The 20,920-nt window shown below is 39.6% G+C and overlaps 2 protein-coding genes across 4 annotated transcripts in view; one reads left to right on the forward strand and one right to left on the reverse strand.

Annotated features, from left to right (window-relative positions):
- LOC120553210 (small subunit processome component 20 homolog) overlaps positions 1-20,920 on the forward strand; it is a 176,476-nt gene that overhangs the window by 128,543 nt on the left and 27,013 nt on the right. The gene's annotated exons all lie outside the window — the stretch shown is intronic.
- LOC120553212 (chemokine-like protein TAFA-2) overlaps positions 1-20,920 on the reverse strand; it is a 73,690-nt gene that overhangs the window by 27,414 nt on the left and 25,356 nt on the right. For both annotated transcript variants that reach the window (XM_039791390.1, XM_039791388.1), the window contains exon 2: positions 4,497-4,600. In XM_039791390.1, coding sequence (XP_039647324.1) covers positions 4,497-4,599 — 103 coding nt within the window. In that variant the 5' untranslated portion in view covers position 4,600. The remainder of the gene's footprint in view (positions 1-4,496; positions 4,601-20,920) is intronic.

Genomic DNA, 20,920 nt, shown 5'->3' on the forward strand with positions numbered 1-20,920 from the left:
CATCTTACTGTATAACAGTTAACTTCATTTAATATTTCATCTGGCGTTTTATCTGGGAGTAAGGGCTGACAATCCAAGACATTTTTTTTCCCATTGAACTGATTAAGTGCGAGTTCATGTAAGCTAATGCATGTCACCTACTTAACTGAGGCTCTACTCTCGCATATCGGTGACAAATTGAAATGTCAAATATATGCTCAGCGACCTGTTGACTATGTCAGGGTCTTTTTGTTGCATTCATTTCTTCAACATTTTTAGTCTTTGCATTTTACTCCTTTTCTTTCACCAAAGCCACTAACTACACTATTGTCCTTGGAAGTGTGTAGACAGCCAAGCTAATCTTTTCAAGATCAATGTGAGTGGTAGGGAGATAAATAACTTTATAGGGAATTGGAAAAAGAAAATGTCTAACTGCGTGTCAATCACTGCTCATGCACGCGCATTCATTCTCCCTTCTGGGGGGAGGGGCTTAGGAGACCGTTTTGGGCTTTAGCGTAAAGGGGGGAGGGACTAAGAAGTTGTCGATGTTCCAATATTTTGGCCAAGTCCTGGATCTTCGCAATCCTACCTACGGCACCTTTTAATGTACCTTAAACTAAATACTTCTGGAAGGTAATAAAGCATGAATTGTCTTACTTTCTATCAATACTCGCACAGCCTCTCAGGATGCCATGCATTTTTGTGCCCTAAAAGGTGCAAAACGTTTTATTCTCAAAATCCCATAATACATCAAATGTATCCAAGAAGTAGGAAATGTGATTTAAAAAAAAAAAATCCTCCCTTTTTTTTCTTTAAAAGAGTAGGAAGAATCAACAAGGAAAGGAAGAAGTTGAATTTGGAAGGTTTCATGTACAAGCACATAAGCAGGTAACTCAATGGATCCATTACAATAGATGCTAATGAAAATAAATCTGGTGTCCCCACAATTTATGAGCCAAGCCAGCCTGGCACCGAGTCCTGTCTGACTCCTCTCTCTAATCTGCCTGTCTTCTGGTCAATAAAGGACAAGCACAAAGGCAAACAGAATGACCACTGACACATTTTAGGTTTGTGTTGTAAACATCCACGGTAGCAAATGATCACTGTCTGACAGGAGAGTGCAAAGTAAACTGTCTTTTTTTTTACATATTAGAGAGGAAAATAAAACTGAATTTCCTAAACTGTCAGAGAGCAAAAAAACATGTTTGATATGTGCAAATATGATCCCGTCTTTGCTGGCACAAACCGGTTATTTAAAGAAGTGAAAGCTTATATGTGCATTAGAACATCAACTTGTCTGCTTACTGAAATGAACTAAATTTCCACTGCTTGTCAGAGAGGGGGCTTAGTTTTCTTCTTCTTGTGTTCTCGAGGAAGAAATAAATTTTCTCTACTTTGGACGTGTTCTTGGTTCATTTCATCCCTTGATTGATAACAGGTTTACAGCAACAGAAATAACACAGGGGAAATCAGACGGGCTACAGTGGCTATCAGAGAGAAATTGAATGTGCGCAAGATTATTCTGATCCACTTCCTGCTGAAATGATGACCGCCTTGAGTGGGGATCGCTGCCAATCAAAGGCACGCACATCAAAGCGCCGCACTCTCATCTAATTGGTCGACAAAGAGAAGAGGGGTATGCGTGATTTCTGTCATGCTCACAAATAGACATCCTGTCCGGAAGCGGCGCTGCCTGTACACCACCAATTACCTGAGGCAGTGTATTGCCAGTGGGGCACCCAGTGATGAAACACGTGGGTTGGCCTCTACTTGTAATGTTGCTGACTTGCCATAATTGATCTCCCTGGGTTTACGAGTGACGACTCGCCAACCCTTTTAATGAGGCAGGGGGAGATGAGTTTGACTCGTACCTTCAAAATAGCGGTTTCGATCCAATTACTCCCTTCCCCATTTTACTACTGTGACATTTTATCTGTGATGCTGCACGGTGAGAAATTCCTTTTTCAAACACCTCATACGACAAGTGGAAGCCACTGTGGCAGCACTCGTCTGTGCATGTGTCCTTGCATTGGTGCATTAGGCACTCTGTTTTGGATGGAGAGCTGAGGCTTCACACTGTGAGCAAATCAAAGAAGCCTCGGCGAGTCCACTTAGTCCTACAGAGCTGAGTGAACAGATGGCTGGACACTCAACAAGCTCGTGGACAGAGAAACGTTGTTTTTGTTTAGATGTGGAGGAGAACTTTGACCTTATTTTGAGCCTCTTTTGGCCACCCTGATACGACTGGGACCACTGACTGAGCCAAAATGTCTTTTACTTTGATTCTTTATTGAAAGACTGGCGCAATGGTCTCACTTTTTAAACCATTTTTAAAATGATATAATATGATAAGAATCACTGTCTACAGCTTAACTTTCAATGGTCATCAGGTTTCTGCTGCTTCCTTGTTTTCCTCAATTCCTGCCGTTCAAAGCTTCCCTGTTTCCTGTATCTACTGGAATAAATGTCAAAGGGGAACTCAGATTTTTCACATCTGTATCAGTTTAGTAGTTATAAAGACTGTGAAAACAGTTGTTTGTCTTCTCTGGCTCTGGAGGATCTTTGTCAAAGTCTAAGAAAATAACCCTTGATGATGTCATAAGCGATATCTCATGCTGGGTTTAGAGAATGTATACTAAAGGTATAGTAAGCCTGCATTCAAAACTGCATGTGGAGTTTTTCAGACAGGTAGAACAAAAAACAAACGAGACTTACTATGCTGTAATACTAAGCTGGGAAGACGCAGTCTTTGCTGCCATTGCTTGCTAATCACATATCGCACAATAATGTCTTTATGTACAGATGGAGAGTAGTAACATAGATACATTGTACAGTCTATGTTCTGGAGGCATGCATAATGCACACTCTTTGGAAACAAATTTCCCCTTTGACGACAATATCTATTGATTTGCGTTATGGGAAATGTAGGATGCAAGATTTTGGAGCTTGACCCCCACTATGGACTACAAGTCAGCACATCTCACACCCTGCTGCATAATCTTTTATTTGTCTGTTGTAACGTGATTCTCCTAACATTGCTGAAGTGCAATACTAAATCACTGGAATACCTCCTTAAAAGATATTGTTTGAAAATGGTTGGATTGATGGAAAGCTTCTACTTAATTTTCAATTTCTGCTTGCTACCTACTAGCTACTTTGGGATGTATGGATCTGATGAAAGTGATTATACGGATAAGGCTGGCATTAGCCGAGGACCAAAACCAGTGATTCATTAGTTCCTTAATATTTTATGAGTTCTCTACCCTGTCTGTGGCGCTAAGACCCAATTAGGGATGCCACGATGAGGACGTTTTCCCACCGGTTAATAAACTCGTGACAACATTGATTACACCAGACATTTTACAAGAAAAGATATTCGTGGATGGTGCTCAATATCCGTGGTGCTAACTTTAAATCTCTGGTCTCTCCGGTCGAGCTTTCGCTGCAGAGCCCACTTTGGCAGCCTCACGCTGGGTTCAGACAGTTTTTTAATTTGATGAACGTGGCGCTGATATGTGAAAATTAGGCCCGTTACAAACTAATTGGGATTTATTTCCTTTTTTTTTTTTTAAATGACAGTGGGGGCGGTGGGCAAGTAATGTAATCGGTGTGTCTAATCGATGTAAGCCCGAACACCGCATAATGGCGGTAACACCGACTACCGTGGCAAGTCTAGCCCCAAGCCTACTCGTTTCAACTGTGGATGTAAATCTATTTTTTTATTTTAAAGTCTCAGTTATTTACTAAAAAAAGCTGGGCATCATACGTTTTAGCAAATGTTACTCGAACAGGAGTAAATAGTGATTTTGTTGGGGACTACAGTATATTCAGTTGTGGATGAATAAATGTTTGGCGCTTTAAGGAGTATTTGGGGTAGCAGGACAGTGCATGTGGGATTGATTGAAGTAAACTTGGTGTGTGTGTGTGTGTGTGTGTGTGTGTGTGTGTGTGAGTGTGTGTGTGTGTGTGTGTTTTCGCTCATTGTAATGAAAGAACATGTCACCGAGTTTTTATCATTTCTGCACAACAGTGGAGCTCTATGGCACAGAGGAATAACATATATCAGGCTTTGGTCTTTTCATGGGGTGTGTTGGCAATAATGAAAATACAGAATATCGCCAGCTTTATCCTTCTATCCCACTGCCAAAATTAATCAAATAGAACATCCCAATATAACACATGTAAACGGAGGCTCAAGGTAGTCTGTCAGGCGATATGCTAGTGATGCTTCTCAACCAACAAATTACTACAACAGCTTTGAAAACTTCTGAGTGGTATTTTGAAGATATTTGGGTATGTGGGGATTATCACAAATTGCACACAAAAGCAGAAGCAGGTGGTGACAGTTAACCATTTGTTAGCTTGGCTCATTGGAATGTGCGTTTGTGCCCATAAGTGTTTAATAATTAAGTATGTATACAGAGAGAAACTCCATTGGTATACTTGGTAAGTTAGAGCAATTGGCACGTAAAAAGACAAGATAAAACCAATTGTAGATTCAGTTTTAATGTGCTCACCTGTAGCCCCTTCTGTTGGTACGGTCATCTCCCAGACACTGATCACAAGCACCATTACTAGTAGAGCCCCTTTACTTCCGATCTGGGTGTATCGCTCACTCATCCTGGGGAAAAAGAAAGAGGAGTAACCATGAGCAGGGAATTTATTACAGCGGTAGTTTCAACCGATAACATTCTTATCTTCGGAATAGTGCTGGGCAATATATCAATATTATATCAAGTCGTGATATGAGACTAGATATCGTCTTAGATTTTGGATATCGTAATTATGCATTATGGCATAAGTTGTCTTTTCCTTGTTTTAAAGGCTGCCTTACAGTAAAGTGATGTAATGTGTCTGAACTTACCAGACTACTCTAAATGTTCTATTTTCCTTTAACCACTTTGACATTATATCCACAGTATTGATGATTACTTATGTAGATCTAATTGTGAAAATATTTTGTTAAAGCACCAATTGTCAACCCTACAATATCGACATTGAGGTATTTGGTCAAGAACATCAGGATATCCTATTTTCTCCATATTGCCCAGCCCTACTTCGGAACAGCATTATACAAGGGCTATATTTACTAGAACAGGAAGAGAGTGCTGCTCCACTAGCTCACAGTTTAACTTCACAATAGCTTAGCTTGTCTGAATGCATATTTGCCCGTATCATGAAGAGATACAGGCTTTTATCCTTCTTGCTTTTCAAAACAAACTACAGCTGTGAATGTGCCCAGGATCACTGTCTCCAAATCCTCTCTTGTTTCCCTCTGCACCTCCTCCCAACACAAGGCTCTTACAGCAGGAACATGAACAGAAGGTGAAGACCCTCTGCTGCCCCAACAGGCTTTGATAAGCCTCTCTCGGCTCTACCGCAGAGCAGGCCGCAGTGGCTAATCCAGCCCTCTACAGTACCCTCTCCCCTGCACACCCTCTCCCTAATGAAGTGGCCACACTGCGTACACCATCTGGCACAGTGTGTTATCATTGACAGACAGCGATCCGATTTCAAACGGGGGACGCAGGAGCGCTGCGGTAATTACTGGAGGAGGCATGATATCGTGTGGCGTGAGCGTACAATGTTACAAGCTGCGTTTGCGCCTTATTTGCCGCCTCATATCTGCCTGCCTCATCGACGTATAGATTGGCCAAACCTCATTGGGGTTCTCAGATTATTTGTGTGATTAAGTTTATTTTGGCGAGGCGAACATGACCTTTTGCCCAGATTTTCCCAGTGTCACACAAGAATCATAATTGAGTGATTGAGTCGAAATAGCACCGACAGGACTCGCATGCCTAAGATTAGAAAATAAGATGTCTATCATCAAGACATACAGGCAGTGACAACATAAACACAAGGGAAACGATGTCTCATACTGACTAAAAGCACATATAAAAAAACACCTTGCAAACAATTGGTATTGTTGTCTTTTAACTTTTCTTAAATGACTTGAGAAAACACCAGGTGAAGACAGATCTACTGATATTTGGGTCTCTGAAGCATGAAATCCACTTGTGAATGTTTCTCATTTCTATATCTATTGAGAATTGAATTAAAATTGATATTTAATGTTGCATTTCATTTGTTACTGACTTTAAAGAAAAACTTGACTCTGCTTAGTTGTCTGACATCCTCACAGTGAAGGAAGGAAGAATTGCACTTCAATTGCACTTTAACCCTGTTGTATTTATATTAGTGATGCGGAACTTACAACTTTACAGTTAAAGAGCAGAAAAACTGGTATTGGACTAACCATATGGGCTGATATCCAGTAGTACCTTTACACAAGTACCTTTACACAAGTACTGCACTAAGTACAATCTTGACTACACTTATTTGACAGCTTATGTTGCTATTACTTTTTGGGTTAAAAAATTTTCATACAAAATTAGCTTATCATAGCAGAGCTCAAAGTTAGTTTAGCTCATAATATATTAGGACTGGGGGCGATATGCTTTTGTACCGATTCGATTCTTTCACCATACATGGGTGCCGATTCCATTTGTATTGCAATTTTCATTTATTGCCATTCTAGAACTATTGTTTTGTTACTATTGGGTATTGTGATTTTCTTTTCCTTCTTTAACAAAAAAGAAAGTTGAATAATACAGAGACAATATATCATGAGACGGTTCTAAAAAATTAATTGTTTTCTAAGAAGTGGAAGAAGTCAGTCTATTTAATTTGTAAAGAAGTACATAACATGAATTTTCTGCTTTCGCTCTGTTTAGCTGGAAACGGATATGATGTAGTCACTGTTGGCCGTACTGTATATAAACAGAAAATATTTAGGTCAATCGCTGAAAAAAAAGACATAAAAAAATATCGATTCTGTGCAGAAAAAAAATCACAATACATACGTGAATCGTCTTAGCTGACAAGATTTATACCACTCATATTTTGAGAGTGGAGTCTGACTGCTCATAAAAGATAAAAGACTTTGTCTACATAAAAGACTTAGGTGATCGCCTCACATCAGCTTCAATCAGATGGCGTGTAGCTTAGCAGTTATCGAGTGTAAATGACGGACGGCTGGTTAGCAAAACGTTGTCCGATAAGCAGTTTGTCATTATTACTGTAACCCTGCTTTCCCCAACCTGCTTTATCTGCTATGATTAGGGATATTCTACATTTCCCAGAATGCTCACTGGCTATGCTGGAAATATCATGTAATTTAGCCGCTTTCCCACAGGAGAAAGAAAAATACAGCAAACAACTAACTGGACCCAACTGCGCTTTTATGGTGGATTTTTCCATCAGCAACATGACTCTAAGATTGGTAGCTTCACGCCACTCAGCAGAGAATTCAAAGGTAGCTGGAGAGACGTGTGGAAGGAGACTCAAACGTTGAGTGTGATAGCAACATAATGGTCAGGTTTATGTTGTTGCTCAAATGGACCTGCAATTTTACACTTGTACTTGAGGTACTTGTATTAGAGCAGTGGGTGCTAATGTGCACCTTCACGGCAACGGATTTATAGCCGCTGTTTAGCGTGTGTGTGTGTGTGTGTGTGTGTGTGTGTGTGTGCACCATTGGTGACAGAGTGCAGGCCAGAGCACTACAGCATCATTTGTTGGGTGCTGTATAAGGGTGCAATTCTATAAATGACATCTCATTGTCCCTGAATGTGCTGTGTTGTCATTGGTGCGGCTGTGTGCTTGGCAGAGCGAGGCGCTGAAGATTTGTTACAGTTAGAGGCCATTTTACATTCTGCCCTTGAATTGGAGGTCTTTAGCTACTTTGGAGAAATACAACAAAACTGCTGCATGAACCCAACTATCTTCTGTTTGAGTTACATCCTCATATTTTCTTAGAAGTAAATGTCTGTTTAGCTGTTTTCAACACAACTAGATGATCCAGCCTGTATTCTGTACATAGAGGTCTGGTAGCTCTTCTCTACGTTTCTTCTAGGTTTTCCAAAACCATTTTAACTGTATGATTCATATTATAAAAATGATTTTATGAGACAGTTTTATGATCTTTAACTTCAATGCTTATGGTTTGGTCAGGGAGCCTTATCATGGTTAAAAAAAAAAAAAAAAACAACGTGGACCACCTCCAGAAACGATAATCCTGTGCTCCTCATTTAAAGCTCACTAATTAAAATGTTTATTTTACCAATGGATTAAATGACCATGTGTAATGTGCAAAGGGGCACTGGTAATGACAAACCCATAGAGAATTATCGCCAGACTCTGCAGTTTCTCTCAGCTCTACAAGGCGGTTTAGCATTTATGAGCTACCTGCAACTACTGTCAGCACTGTCTGACGTATTTAAAAAAATCTATCTATCTATCTCTCTATCTATCTATCTGTAATATATCTCTCTCTCTATCTATCTATCTGTAATATATCTCTCTATCTATCTATCTGTAATATATCTCTATCTATCTATCTATCTATCTATCTGTAATATATCTCTCTATCCATTGTACTCTTCCTGCTCAGCGCCAAACGGCAGACAGACAACATTAGCAACTAGCTACTGAACATAGTGGAGCATTTAGCAGCTAAAGAGCTATATACAGTATTTCTCTCAGGAGTTGGCGAAAACCAAAGCTCAAAGGAGAGTGAATATTGGAGTTACATTCGTCAGGTGGCCAGAAACATGGCACCAAATGACTGCTAATATTGCTCTGTGTCTGCTGGATGTGTAATAGGGTCATTATTCGCTAACATGATCTGCGTAACTACTTCATACAGTGATATGTCAGGGTTGTAAGAAAAATCCAATTAAATCGATGAATACAACTTGGATAATGTGGAAATGAATTTTAATTCTGCAAATGCATCAGCTCCAACACATAACTCGCCCTAAAATCACATTACATGTACGCATGGGCTAAACCAACAAGATACGATTGTGTAATTGAGCCGTTTTCCCCTGCCTCCAGTTTTTATGCTAAGCTAGGCTAACCATGTTTTGACACTAGCTCTGTACTTGCACAGACATGAGACGGTTATTGATCTTCTCATCTCACTATCAAAAAGAAAGCATTACCTAAAATGTTAAATAATTGCTTCAAGTATGATCAGCTCCAAAATATTTCCTGGAATTCCATTAGGCCGGAACAATAACGATAATTCTCTCTGTAATAATTCCTCTGGTGTAGTATTGTTACAGGTTTCATTTGTTTATTGTTTATGTTTTTATTATTGAATAGTGGAGTTTGTCGTTGCCACTGGGGACATTGTATTGCAGTTTTTAACAAAGATTCAAACGGGTGTTTTGGAACAAAAGAAACTCAGAAACTGTCTACCGTGGTTGGAAGTTTTAATTGTTCATTTTAGTCTGACAATACTTTGTATAATGTATACCTTTAGTCACAGAATAAGCCCTGAAGTGAATGACATTAAGTATGCAGATGATTGCCATAAGCATGAAACATGAGGTTTGGAGGCTTGCAGATGAAAAACGAATACTAATAAACAGAACCTGAGATGAAATGTGTAATTGACTTCTGATTTTCTGCCGTGCTTTATATGCAGTGCCTCTTGCCAGCAGAGACGTAACATTTTCCTGTCTACAGTATACTGTGCTGCACTTGAGGACACTTTCAAATGCAAATGAACACCTTTAGTGAGTTATAATGCATATTCTTTTCAATGGTGCCACCTCAGTAGTTCTCCTGGATGCGTGTGCTCGAATGTATCCAGAGATTGGACTTTTATCCCTTTGTTATGAGTTGGCTCTGTTGTGCGGCATATAAGTCAGCGGTGTAGATCATCGGATTTCCTTTCAAGAGTACAAAGTGAATTTGTTTAAAACTGAATGAAGCAAGAAATCTCCATCTCTGACCAAAAACTCTGATCGTCTTAGTCGTTTCGTCCTGCCCTCCCACTCCCTCCCCCTCCGTGAAACAAATTGAATGGCAGCAGACCAAAGAGTCTGTTAAAATAGACTTCCACTAGAGGCTTGACCTTGGTGAGCGGACACACTGTCTCTTTTCTAAAAGACTCCTACACTTACAAAAATGAAAAACACCTTACTGTAACAAGCACAGCAAATTCCCACCTCAATTTTGTCAAAATGACTGCATTTTTATACTGCAGTAATGCTGCCAGTGCCAACCTTTTTAACTCTGATGTACTGTAGCAGTAATATCCCTGCACTGCAACCACCTCATTACACCCGTCCACTAATAAATTATGAACAAAGCAAATTTGATTTCCTTACTTTGATTTTCTGTTAATGCAAATGCATTAATTTTCTTTAACCGTGTTTTCAGTACAGTCACAGTATAGATTAAATTAACTTTATTAGGCAGTTTTCTTAACTGCTGAAAAGAAGAAGAAGATATAATGGAAAAGTTTTGACAGGGCAAAGTGCAGCTCTGCCCAGAGTCTACTTTCAGTTTATTGCTGTCGATGGAGAAATAATAACATAGGGTTTACTGTTGCCTAGAGACACAGTGAACAACCCCCAAGCTTGACACTGTGCCCAATGTTTTTTTTTCTCCTGAACTGACAGTGAGACTGAACAATACATCAAAAAAAAGTTTCAGATTATGTTCCCTTGTGTTATGTTCCCTTCTTCTGCGCCTGGCGGCCATATTGGGGCCTTTTTCCCCTTAGCTGCTCGTTAGCATGCTACCTAACATGTCTAGGACTTATCCACTCGTCCTAATTCTACACTTAAATTGTAAAGAACGCTATATACTGTAGCAGCAGCAATGCAGCATTATGGCATTAAGTAAAAAGGAAAAAGATGTGCTTAATAATAATAATAATAATAATATAATAATAATAATACACTATTTATATAGCACTTTTCTTAACAAGGTTACAAAGTGCTTTCCAGAAAAGCAACAATATCCTTCTGTGCTCACAGGATATACCGTAGGAATATATATCTGCTAATTGCAGCTTCATTCAGTATGTCCTCCCCAATTTCAAATTTGAAAATGTCACAAATATCAAGCAAAATGTGTAGTTTCAAAATAATTTCTTTTTTCCTCCTGAATATAGAGTAGAGTAGTGAGTAGCTCCTCTATTACAATTCTGTACTTTATTCTGGGACTAAAGTATCAACATCACACTAAAAAAACATTTGTTTTATTAGTATAATTTATGGCAATATTTGGTGTACTTCATTTAGCCATTTTTTTTATTGAATGTACCTACTCAAAACCTAGAATTAGCAAGTAGGTAATTAGTTGAAGTTAGCGTTATATGTTTTACTGCTAAATTAGCCTCTTGGTCAGGCAGCTAACGCTTAGCTCAGGTTATTACGTTGGCTTAGTTTTCTCAAGCTTAAACTCAGGTTGTTTTGGAGAAGGGACCAGGACTAAGATTTTTACTGTTCTATAGTAACCTACATTCTGAAATAAAGTTACCCTACCTTGCTCAGCAGCTAAAGTTCAGCACAGCCGCACTATGAGCTAACGCTCTGTTTCCGTTGTCAGATATAATAAGCTACCAGCCATTTTACACAGATTTTCCATGACAGAGAGACTTGGCTGGTGGCACATTTCTGATGTCTCTACAAATGATGCGTTTGTATGCACAGGCAGGTGAGAGCTTAACAAATATTTAGACTGAATACTGTTTTCTGTTTGACAAGAGCTGACTCCACAACACTGGCACTAACGGACAGTACATAAAAGGATATTTTAACTTTTTTAGCTAAGATTCTTCAGTGACGATTCAACCGGAAACAAATTCACTGTATCAAATGGCTACATTATGTAAAACATCAATAGGGAAAGATAAGCATCCTAAGTATATTCATATACAGTCATGCTTTTGAACGATGTTACAATGTAAGAGGAAGGTATAATATAAAGGTGTAGTATTTGATTTAGCAATGCGGAACACTTCAGTTAAATAAAGTACTGTGAGTAGCTCCTGGTTCTGACCTCTTTTCTCATTATTGTCCCATTTGTGTCACTTATTTTCCTACTTTGATGGGCTTACAGAAAGCTTCAATACTTTTCAATAGCGAGTAAAGGACTCCATCGTCCTTGGCCTATTAATAATAAATGTTGTATGCAATGGAGAAAAAACAGGGTAATTCATTCTTCACCTGCTTTCTGCACAATGAGGAAGGTGGTTGTAACTCAAATGCAAATCATTTCTACAGCATGCAAACTTTGTGTTATACATTTTAAAAGGCAATATGTCATGTACAATGATTTTCTAAGACAATGATTGACCAGCAAAAGCTGATAAATGTTACAAAAACGATTTTGGCTGTTTTTACCTTATTTGCCCAAATTAATTTATAGAAAAATAAATTACTGGTCATATGGTCACTTACGCAAACATAGCAGGTGACAAATATAATGTTTAAGATTTTCAAAAGTTGGCAGTCTGGAAGTCTGATCAGCTAAATAAAACTAGTGAATTCTGATTAATTTGGACATAAAAGTCCAGGCAATCATCACAAGTGCATTGGGTTATAAAAGAATGTATATTTACCAAGTAAGACACTTTTTTTTTTTACTTATTTTATATGGATAACACTCTACATAAAGGATGTTTCTGTCCACTTTTTGCATTAATGCCTGGACTTTGGAATGCATGTTCTAACCACAACCTCATTTGGAGGACTTCATTAGCGAGAAACACTGTGTAGTAACATCAGTGAACTAAATGTCATCTTCTCGGTGTGTGGTGGGTGGCGGTGGTGACAAAGTTCAGCGATCGCTGGAGAGTACAGCTTTCTGTGGACAGAGAGCACAGTGTGTTTGGAATTGTTTTTGTAGGAATAACCCTGTTGGTCAAGTACAAAAAGGGACAAATGGGAAGTTAAAGATCCCCCTCCAGACATGTTTGTCAGACACAATATGTCTCGAAAAACGTCCAGTGCACAGTATTTGCACTGGAGGCTTTATATTTAAGTTTAAAAATGAAATCCGTCGTCTACACATTTTTGAGTGGAGAGAGACTTTACGTGTCTCATGTTGTGGGAATGGGAAGCGCCTCCTTGTTTCAGACCGTTTAAGGCTTCTAAAACTGGCGTATTTTCACCATAAATATCTTGCCTGTAAAGCAGCTTTAGCAGTAAACCCTAATGTGTTTTTACTTTCCTGCCAGTAATCATTTTAAAAGTGTAAGATTCAATTTTCACATTCCCTCAATTGGAGGAAGATGCTCCCTTGAAATGCACAAGCCAAGTGTGTAATCCGCAGTATCACAGAGATTGCAGGGCAGGCGGCGGGAGTTTTACCAAACCATAAAAAGCTGGACTTTCCTTCTCTGTTTCAGCAGCTGGATTCGATACAGGGATTACCCCCCCCCCCCCCCCCCTCCTTCCCCTCCATCTCTATCTCACTCTTCACTTGGACCGTGACAGAGACTGTCACCTCGGACGGCTGCAGGGAGCCGATTGCTCCGTCACAGAACAAACATCGCTCATTCGCCAGAACACAGATGTTCCCTTCTGACAGTTGAGGAGGAAAGCTCTCTCAACCCTGTCACGCCAAACAAGGGGAGTTTGCCCACTCTTTGTCACGCGCTCTGTGAAGCATCCGCCACAAATCCTGCTCAGTTCACTTCATAAACAAGACAAGACAGCTGTCAGGGCCGTGTTGATGCATGAACTTAGGACTATAAAAGGAGCCCCGCTTTAGCACATTGTCCTGACGACTTGCTAATCAAATCATTATACACCAGCCTGCAGCGAGACCGAGCCACTCCGCCGTGCGATACACAATCCAAATTCTGTCATAAGAGACTGTGAGTGGCTCGGTTCACTCCTCAGGCCTTCATGGCTCACTTCTGATTTGCTGCTCATATCTGATTATTTTGGATGACTGTTCGTTTCAATTCAAGGATGTAATCCATATCCCAAACAAGGATCTGACAGCTCTGTGAAATATACACATGCTATAAATGCGTCTTTGTGTCTTTGCTTCACCCACTGGTTTCTAACTCATTTCAGTTGAGTCTTTTTCAAGTTTTTTTTCAGAATCTCCTCCAGTCAACCAATCAAAGCTTTCCCGTTGCTTCTAATTGCAGTGTCTAGTTGGCCTCTTTGCTAATGTTTCTCATAAATGATGAGATCTTCTTTGGATTTCAGCAAACAACAAGCATTTGATTCCATCTGGTTCTGATCAAAACTGCAAAATGAAGTGACGCCACACAGCTTTTTTTCTGCTCATTGTGAAATGTAGTCACATATGAGGGGAAAAACCTGATTGGGGCCCTTCCAGCTGCGGCGTGAACAGAGCCCGGGCAGGGAAAGGCCTCGATTTCAAATTTGACCATAGAAGAAGCCGAAGCAGAGCAGATATCAGCGTTGTTACCCGACACTGACGCTGAGTGCCCTTTCAGAGAGTTAACCACCAAAACGACCTTCCGTAACGACACGTCGAGATGCTATCTGAGAGGCCGCGCTTATCAAAACCGCAACAGCCAAAGGGTCTCAACCTTAGTTTTCCTTTTGATCAAATTGTCTATGCATTACGGTCTCATGATCCCATGTGCTATTTCAGTCCAAGCCCAGCTTCAAATATTGCCTGGCCTGAGTCCCCTCTGCTTTCTTTCTAGTGTAGATCTCAAAATGCAACAGCATATTGTTGGCCTACCTGTAATTGCAAATCTCTTAGCTGAGGCTTTATGAATTATCTAGGAGTACAGTCTGATATTTTAGTGTAAAAAAGTTTTGGATTTAGAGAGATTTCAGAGATATCTGTACTTTTTACTGCAGTACATTTCAGATTGAAAAGTTTCATAAAAACTTATCTTAGTTTATTTTACAAAATATGATGCATTGTTATAGATTAATCTCCCCAATATGTTAAAAAAAAACATTTGCGTAACCAAATGCAACAGTAAAATGCTGTTTTATACAACTACACTAATGTGATAAATACACTCACAGGGGGGCATTCATTTTTCTGATTACTTTGAGTACATTTTGCTAATAGTATGAAGTACTTTTACTTAAAATAAGTTTTGCATTTTGGGAAATACTTATTTACTTGCCTGTATGCAAAGTATGTAGCTACAGCCAGCAGCCAGTTAGCTTAGCATATTACAAAGACTGGAAACAGGGAGAAACAGCTAGCCTGGCCATGTCCAGAGCTAACAAAAGGCTCTAACCTACTGTTAAACCAAAATGTATCCTTTTTTTCGAGTGATACTTGTATTGGAGTATTTGTACAATGTAATATTGCTACTTTGACTTGAGTAAAGGATATGACTCAAAACAAAAAATAAATGTTCATCAGTTGTCTCTGATTTAATGTCCCATGGTGATCTGAAGACTTTTCCACCTTAAACTTGGAAGGTGAAATAGCACACCCTTGTCATCTTTCCCAACAAAATAGAAACTCATCTAAAAAAGAACTATGAGGACAAAAAACAACAATGATCATACTTTTAGTTAGGGATGCACTGAATCGAGGATTCGGGTTCGGATTCAGCCGAATATTGGGCTTTTTGACGGGGTTTGGTTTCTGCCGAACCTTAGAATTTTTTTCCACCGAACCCTACGCTTGCACTATGCGAGCTACGCTGGTCGACGTAATGACGCCGCCCCTGATTACGGGACGGTGTTTACGTAGGTGGACCGCTCAATGCAGTAGGCTGTGAGAAAGTGAAAATGGAACTTGTGAGCAGAAAGTGTTGTTTGGCAGTACTTTGAGTCAAAAGAGGGTGGTTCAAGTCGAGCTACATGTTCAATATGCAATGCCGATTTGTCTCGTGGTGGCGAGGACTCTAAACAATACACAACATCGCCGCTGTTAAAACATTTGCCTATGAAACACCCGAAAGAATACGAGTTGTGCATGAAGGAAGCTACAGACAGCAGCCAAAATGCAGCAACTTCAGGTATGGCAACGGAAGGACAGTCACCGCTAAAAACTGGTGTTAACCAGAGAGTACCTCTCTTCTCTCGGTAAATGAGTCTCCCTACAGTGGCAGCGGAGCAACCGAACGGCCGGCTGCTGCTCGTTAGCTAACGTTAGCTTTCTAATTTCACCCATCCAACATGCCTTCATCATACACTGGTTAGCGAAAATTTGCCAAACTAAATTGTCACTCATCTGGCGATAGCGATGTGCTTTCCTACGATGTGAAAAGAGCGTGAGTGTGAAGTCAACATTAAGTTGTTAGATTTAACTACCCACAGTGGAAAACCAGCAGTGAAAATTCATTGATTTTGCAAATTGAAAGGACAATGACCGTTTTCTATTCATGCATCGTAAAATGTGAAAAATACAACCAATGGTAAATTAACTTTGTTCAGTGAAAAAGGTCCCATAGAGACTCAGAGGCTTAATTTCCACTTTGATCTCAGAAGGGGAAATACCACATTTTTGTCTTCTTCCCCCAACAAAATAGAAACAATAGATCTGCTATCATTAGCTTCAGTACAAAAGTAAAAGTCAAAAATGAGAATTGCTCCGAGCACAGGGTTGACAAAATACACAGGAAGTGTCCAATTTCATGAACCCAAACAGTTTTATGAAGGACATGCAGGAAATAAACTCAAGCTGTCAAAACTGCATCAAGGTCCAAAGTAGGTTAAATCACAAAGTGGCATTTTTGTCAGCTCTTTCAAAAAAATAAAAATAAAAATCCGTGTCACATTGTGGTGCCAGTGTGTCCTTGTGGAGTCCGTCCTGTAACTGCAAGGACACAGGTCTGATCCTGTGACAGCCAGAATTCCTCTGTCACTGCGCAGCACTGTGACTGCAGAACAACATGGAGCATACTAAATAAAATGATGTATGAACAGTTGTATTTATCCCTGACAGTCAGTCAGGTGTGTGGGAGTCAGCAGGAAGCTCTCTATTTCATGATGTTGCACTTTGTAATGTGTTGGGATGTTTGGTTTGATTCCATTCAATTGGCTGCTGTGCTTATTGTCTTTCTGCCATCTCACTAACACCTTAAAGAAAATTTGTATTACATTTGTGGCAGTTCCTGGAGTTGTTCCTTGGTTGAAAAAGGGGGGATAAAAAGACATGGCAACCTGGATTTGAGCCCTTTTTTATTTTTTATTTTTTTTTTGCTATCCCTCGGCTCGGCTGTCAGTTATGTGATAAGCCAGAGCTGAGTCACAGGCTTTTTGATTTTTACATGTATCAGAATATTAAATGCCATTTTGCCTTTGTCCCAGTTTGATAACGGTAGAGAAATTGCGTTCTGTATCAGAGAGCAGATAGGACTGTGGTTTTCACCTTATATGTGGTGCGTTTAGTTGCTTTATTGAGGTTTTATCTAGAATTTCGATATATTTTTTTTTTTTAAAACCTATTGCATGTATAAGCACTATATTAACATTTCATAGATGGTTCCCAATGCATCATAATTTAGTTTTAAGCATATATATATGTTTACATGTTTATAAAAGTATAGTATTTTTCAACACATTTTATGTTATTACAACTATATTTATACAGCAGCATCCGCTTCTGTGTACCAACATGAGGAGTTTGTAGTTGACAAATCTGCCTTCAACTACATTATAGTGTGTTACTCTTTATTTATTAACACACTTTACAAACCAGTTACTGATATCTACACCCATTGACCCACAAACTGATATTGCTTGTTAATAATATATATAATAATAACATATCAAGGTAAGGGTTAAACTCAAAGTAGGGCTGGGTGATATGGAGAAAATCAGATATCACGATATTTTTGACCAAATACCTCTATCGATAACGCAACGATATTGTAGTGTTGCCTATTGGTGCTTTCACTAAATATTTACACAATGAGATTTTTGATAAATAAATAATCATCAGTAATGTGGTTATAATGACTAAGTGGGTGAAGGCAAATAATAGAACAGTTACAACAGTCTGGTAAGTTCAGAAAATGACACTTCACTCTAATGAATCACTTTACTGTAACGCAGCCTTTAAAACCAGGAAAAGACACCACTTATGCCATATTACGATATTAGGATATCCAAAATCTTAGACGATATCTACTCTCATATCATGATATCGATATAATATCGATATATTGCCCGGCTCTAACTCAAAGGCAACTGGACTTGGTTAAAGGTGCTCTGATGATGTTTGGTCTCTCAACCGAGAGACTTCTTCAGTTCTGAATGAATGGGGTTTCCCCACCGTTGAGTCAGAACTGAAGAAGCACCTTAACCCTTGTGTTGACTTCGGGTCAAATTGACCCGTTTTTAACGTTTTAAATTTTACAATTTAAAACGTTGGAAAAAGCAAAAACAAACTGTGGGAAAAAAACCCTACCCTGGATGACTGAGAGCCTTCACTGACACCTTTCATAACATAGTATTAACAATAATAAACCCAGCCCCTTTTGTCTGCATTCATTTAAAGCATCAGTGACACAAAATGAGGCCAAACCAAAAAACATATCCCCTGCCATTACCTCCTATCTGCATACCGTACAATATGTTTAGTAGTCTCGCATTGCCAGACCTTCCTCCACAGCGCTGCGGAGGGCGGTCTGGTGAGTCCTCACAGCATTCCGGGATGGGAGAAAAACGTGCTCTGGTTTATTGGCATTTCTTTTAACCAATCACAATCGTGTTGGGCGGTTCTAAGTGCCGGACGGAGCCGCTGCAAAATAGCCTCGGGAAGGAACTTGTTTTGGTGGAACTTGTGTACGTTCAAAAGTTGTTTTAGTCGTGCGACAGAAAACTCAGATAGGACAGATAGTCTAGCTAGCTGTCTGGATTTACCCTGCCGAGATCTGAGGAGCAGTTAACCACAGTCCTCATGAATCCACCGGAGTTTAGAACGCCAACACAAAGAAAGTGGAAGGTGAGGGACATCCGGCGGAAACGGAGCAATCCCAGAAGTAGTAAGTCGTGGATATAGACACATTTTTAGAAACTCAACACTCTTACAGACCTCAGGTCTCTAAAGACCCCAAAACACTTAATAACAGTAAATACTGTATTTTCTAAAACTTTGAAACTAGATTATTGTTAAAACAGTTTGAAGGGTCTTGAGGGCTTCACTGATAAAGTGAGGGAATGAGACAGGGTGTAATATGGTCCAAAAGAGGCTCTCTAAAGACCCACGGTATGCTTAGTTTCTTTGTCTTGTTATTTAGTCCCAGTTCTACCTTAAGTATTTTTATAGGTTTAAATTTGTAAATAAGTAATGACAGAAACATAGAACAGAAAACCAAAACCTTTCCCCCAGCGCATAAACCCAGCGTTTTATGCCTTGATGTTGAAATGTCTTAATGTTGCTGTGTCCTAATGTTAAAAAAATAAAAATACATATTATTTTATATACAGTATGTGTCCTCACTTATTCATTAAGAGTTTAACACTGAATAACTCAAAAGAATCCAACGACTACCATCAGATTCAGATGTTGCTAAATTCTGACGGTTGCACAGACATAGGCTACATGACATCACCATCCAAATAAGCCCCGCCCACTTAAAACCTTTGGGAAGTGCATAGACAAAAACTTACAAATCTCTCGTGCAAAACTTAAAACCGTTTGCAGATTATTTTGTGAGTGTGAAAATAGATTTTGAGGCCTTTTTAATGTTTCTTTGACTCTAATACAATATCCTTGACTTTGCTGATTATAGCTCTGTGGAAATTAGTCGTGTTTAGGGGGCAGCTTTACAATGTGGTTTATGTCATTTCTGTATGTATAAACAACCCAAACCCAATCATATTACAGCTAAATCCTGACTGCAGCGTGCCGGGACGGATCACTGTTACTGTGACACTGCGGCTATTCGTTTCAAATTCACAGCGGGGTCGACTTCTCTTTAAACAAATAAGGAAGAAAAGCAATTTAAGAAATTGGAATAGGAATACATTACACTCTGAGGTAAAGCCCGCCATTTATCATCATTATTAAACAAACAGCCAGTGCCTGTACGTGTCAGAGCGCAATGCTCTCTGGATACTTTCTCTCCCTCTGCCCCTTCTTACCTTTTCGTCCCTGACAAATTAGAGCACATAGCAGCAGCTTATAGCAAGTTTTTCTCTCCGTGTCGGCTCTGTGAAATAATAATAGGATACGTTATAAGTATAAAGTAGGGTTTTTTAGTCTAAACTGATATAAATAGTTTTAAATCATGGCTGTGTTTTTACAGAGGAGATTTTATATTTAGGTTTAACATGGAGCAGAAAATGGAAGGCCTATAAACACTTGGCAACCGAGCCGCAGAAGAGGAGAGTGTCAATCAAAACATTGTGATATTCACGCACTTTGTGAAATAGCTGTCAAGGATGCAGCCGCCTTGCTTTTTGTAAAGCTCAATGGGGAAGTGAAGTGAGCAGATATTATCAAGGAGAGAATTTATGTCTAAATTCAGACATGAACTGCACGACTGTGAAGAACACAGCAGAAGACAATGTGATGTGAAAAAGCTGTGATCGTAAGTTCTCAAGTTTTCCAGCCATGTTTAAGAGCAATTTCTCTTTTTCTTTTCCCTCGTTGCGACTCCCGTCTCACTTGTGACTATAAATGCTTTATTCGGTGACAGACAAGGCGCGCTCTGCCTGGGCGCACTTCCTTCTGTCTGTGTGATCGGAAACCCCAAAATTCCCACCTCGGATTAGTTGCAGCCGATAAGCGTAGGGGGAAACATGAATAGAGTCGGCTCCCGCACACTTTGATGAGAACAAAAGGTGAGGAGTGAGGTGTCGGATCACGGGGGAAATCTATTTTTAGACGTCTAATGAAACTTTTCAATGGCGCACCGACGACGGGAGAGAAGTTGACAGGCGATTATGATACTCTTTAATTAGCTCCCAAGCTCTGGTGTATCTGTTAGTCAAATATAATCACTGCCTCCCACCCAGGTTCTATGTCAAAGAGCCCAAAAAACATGGATTCATTTATGACATAGTACCAATGTGTGCAGGACTTTCCATGTAGAGACTAAATGTCAAAGATCCATCTTCATCCACTGAACCGTGGAATGAAAATGAGCAGCATAGAGTCCTCATCAACTCTCCCACCGCGGTCACTGTCAACACATGTGGGACAGGGAGCTTCCGGGGTT

Source organism: Perca fluviatilis, chromosome 23 (assembly GCF_010015445.1).
Source record: "Perca fluviatilis chromosome 23, GENO_Pfluv_1.0, whole genome shotgun sequence".
NCBI lineage: Eukaryota > Metazoa > Chordata > Actinopteri > Perciformes > Percidae > Perca > Perca fluviatilis.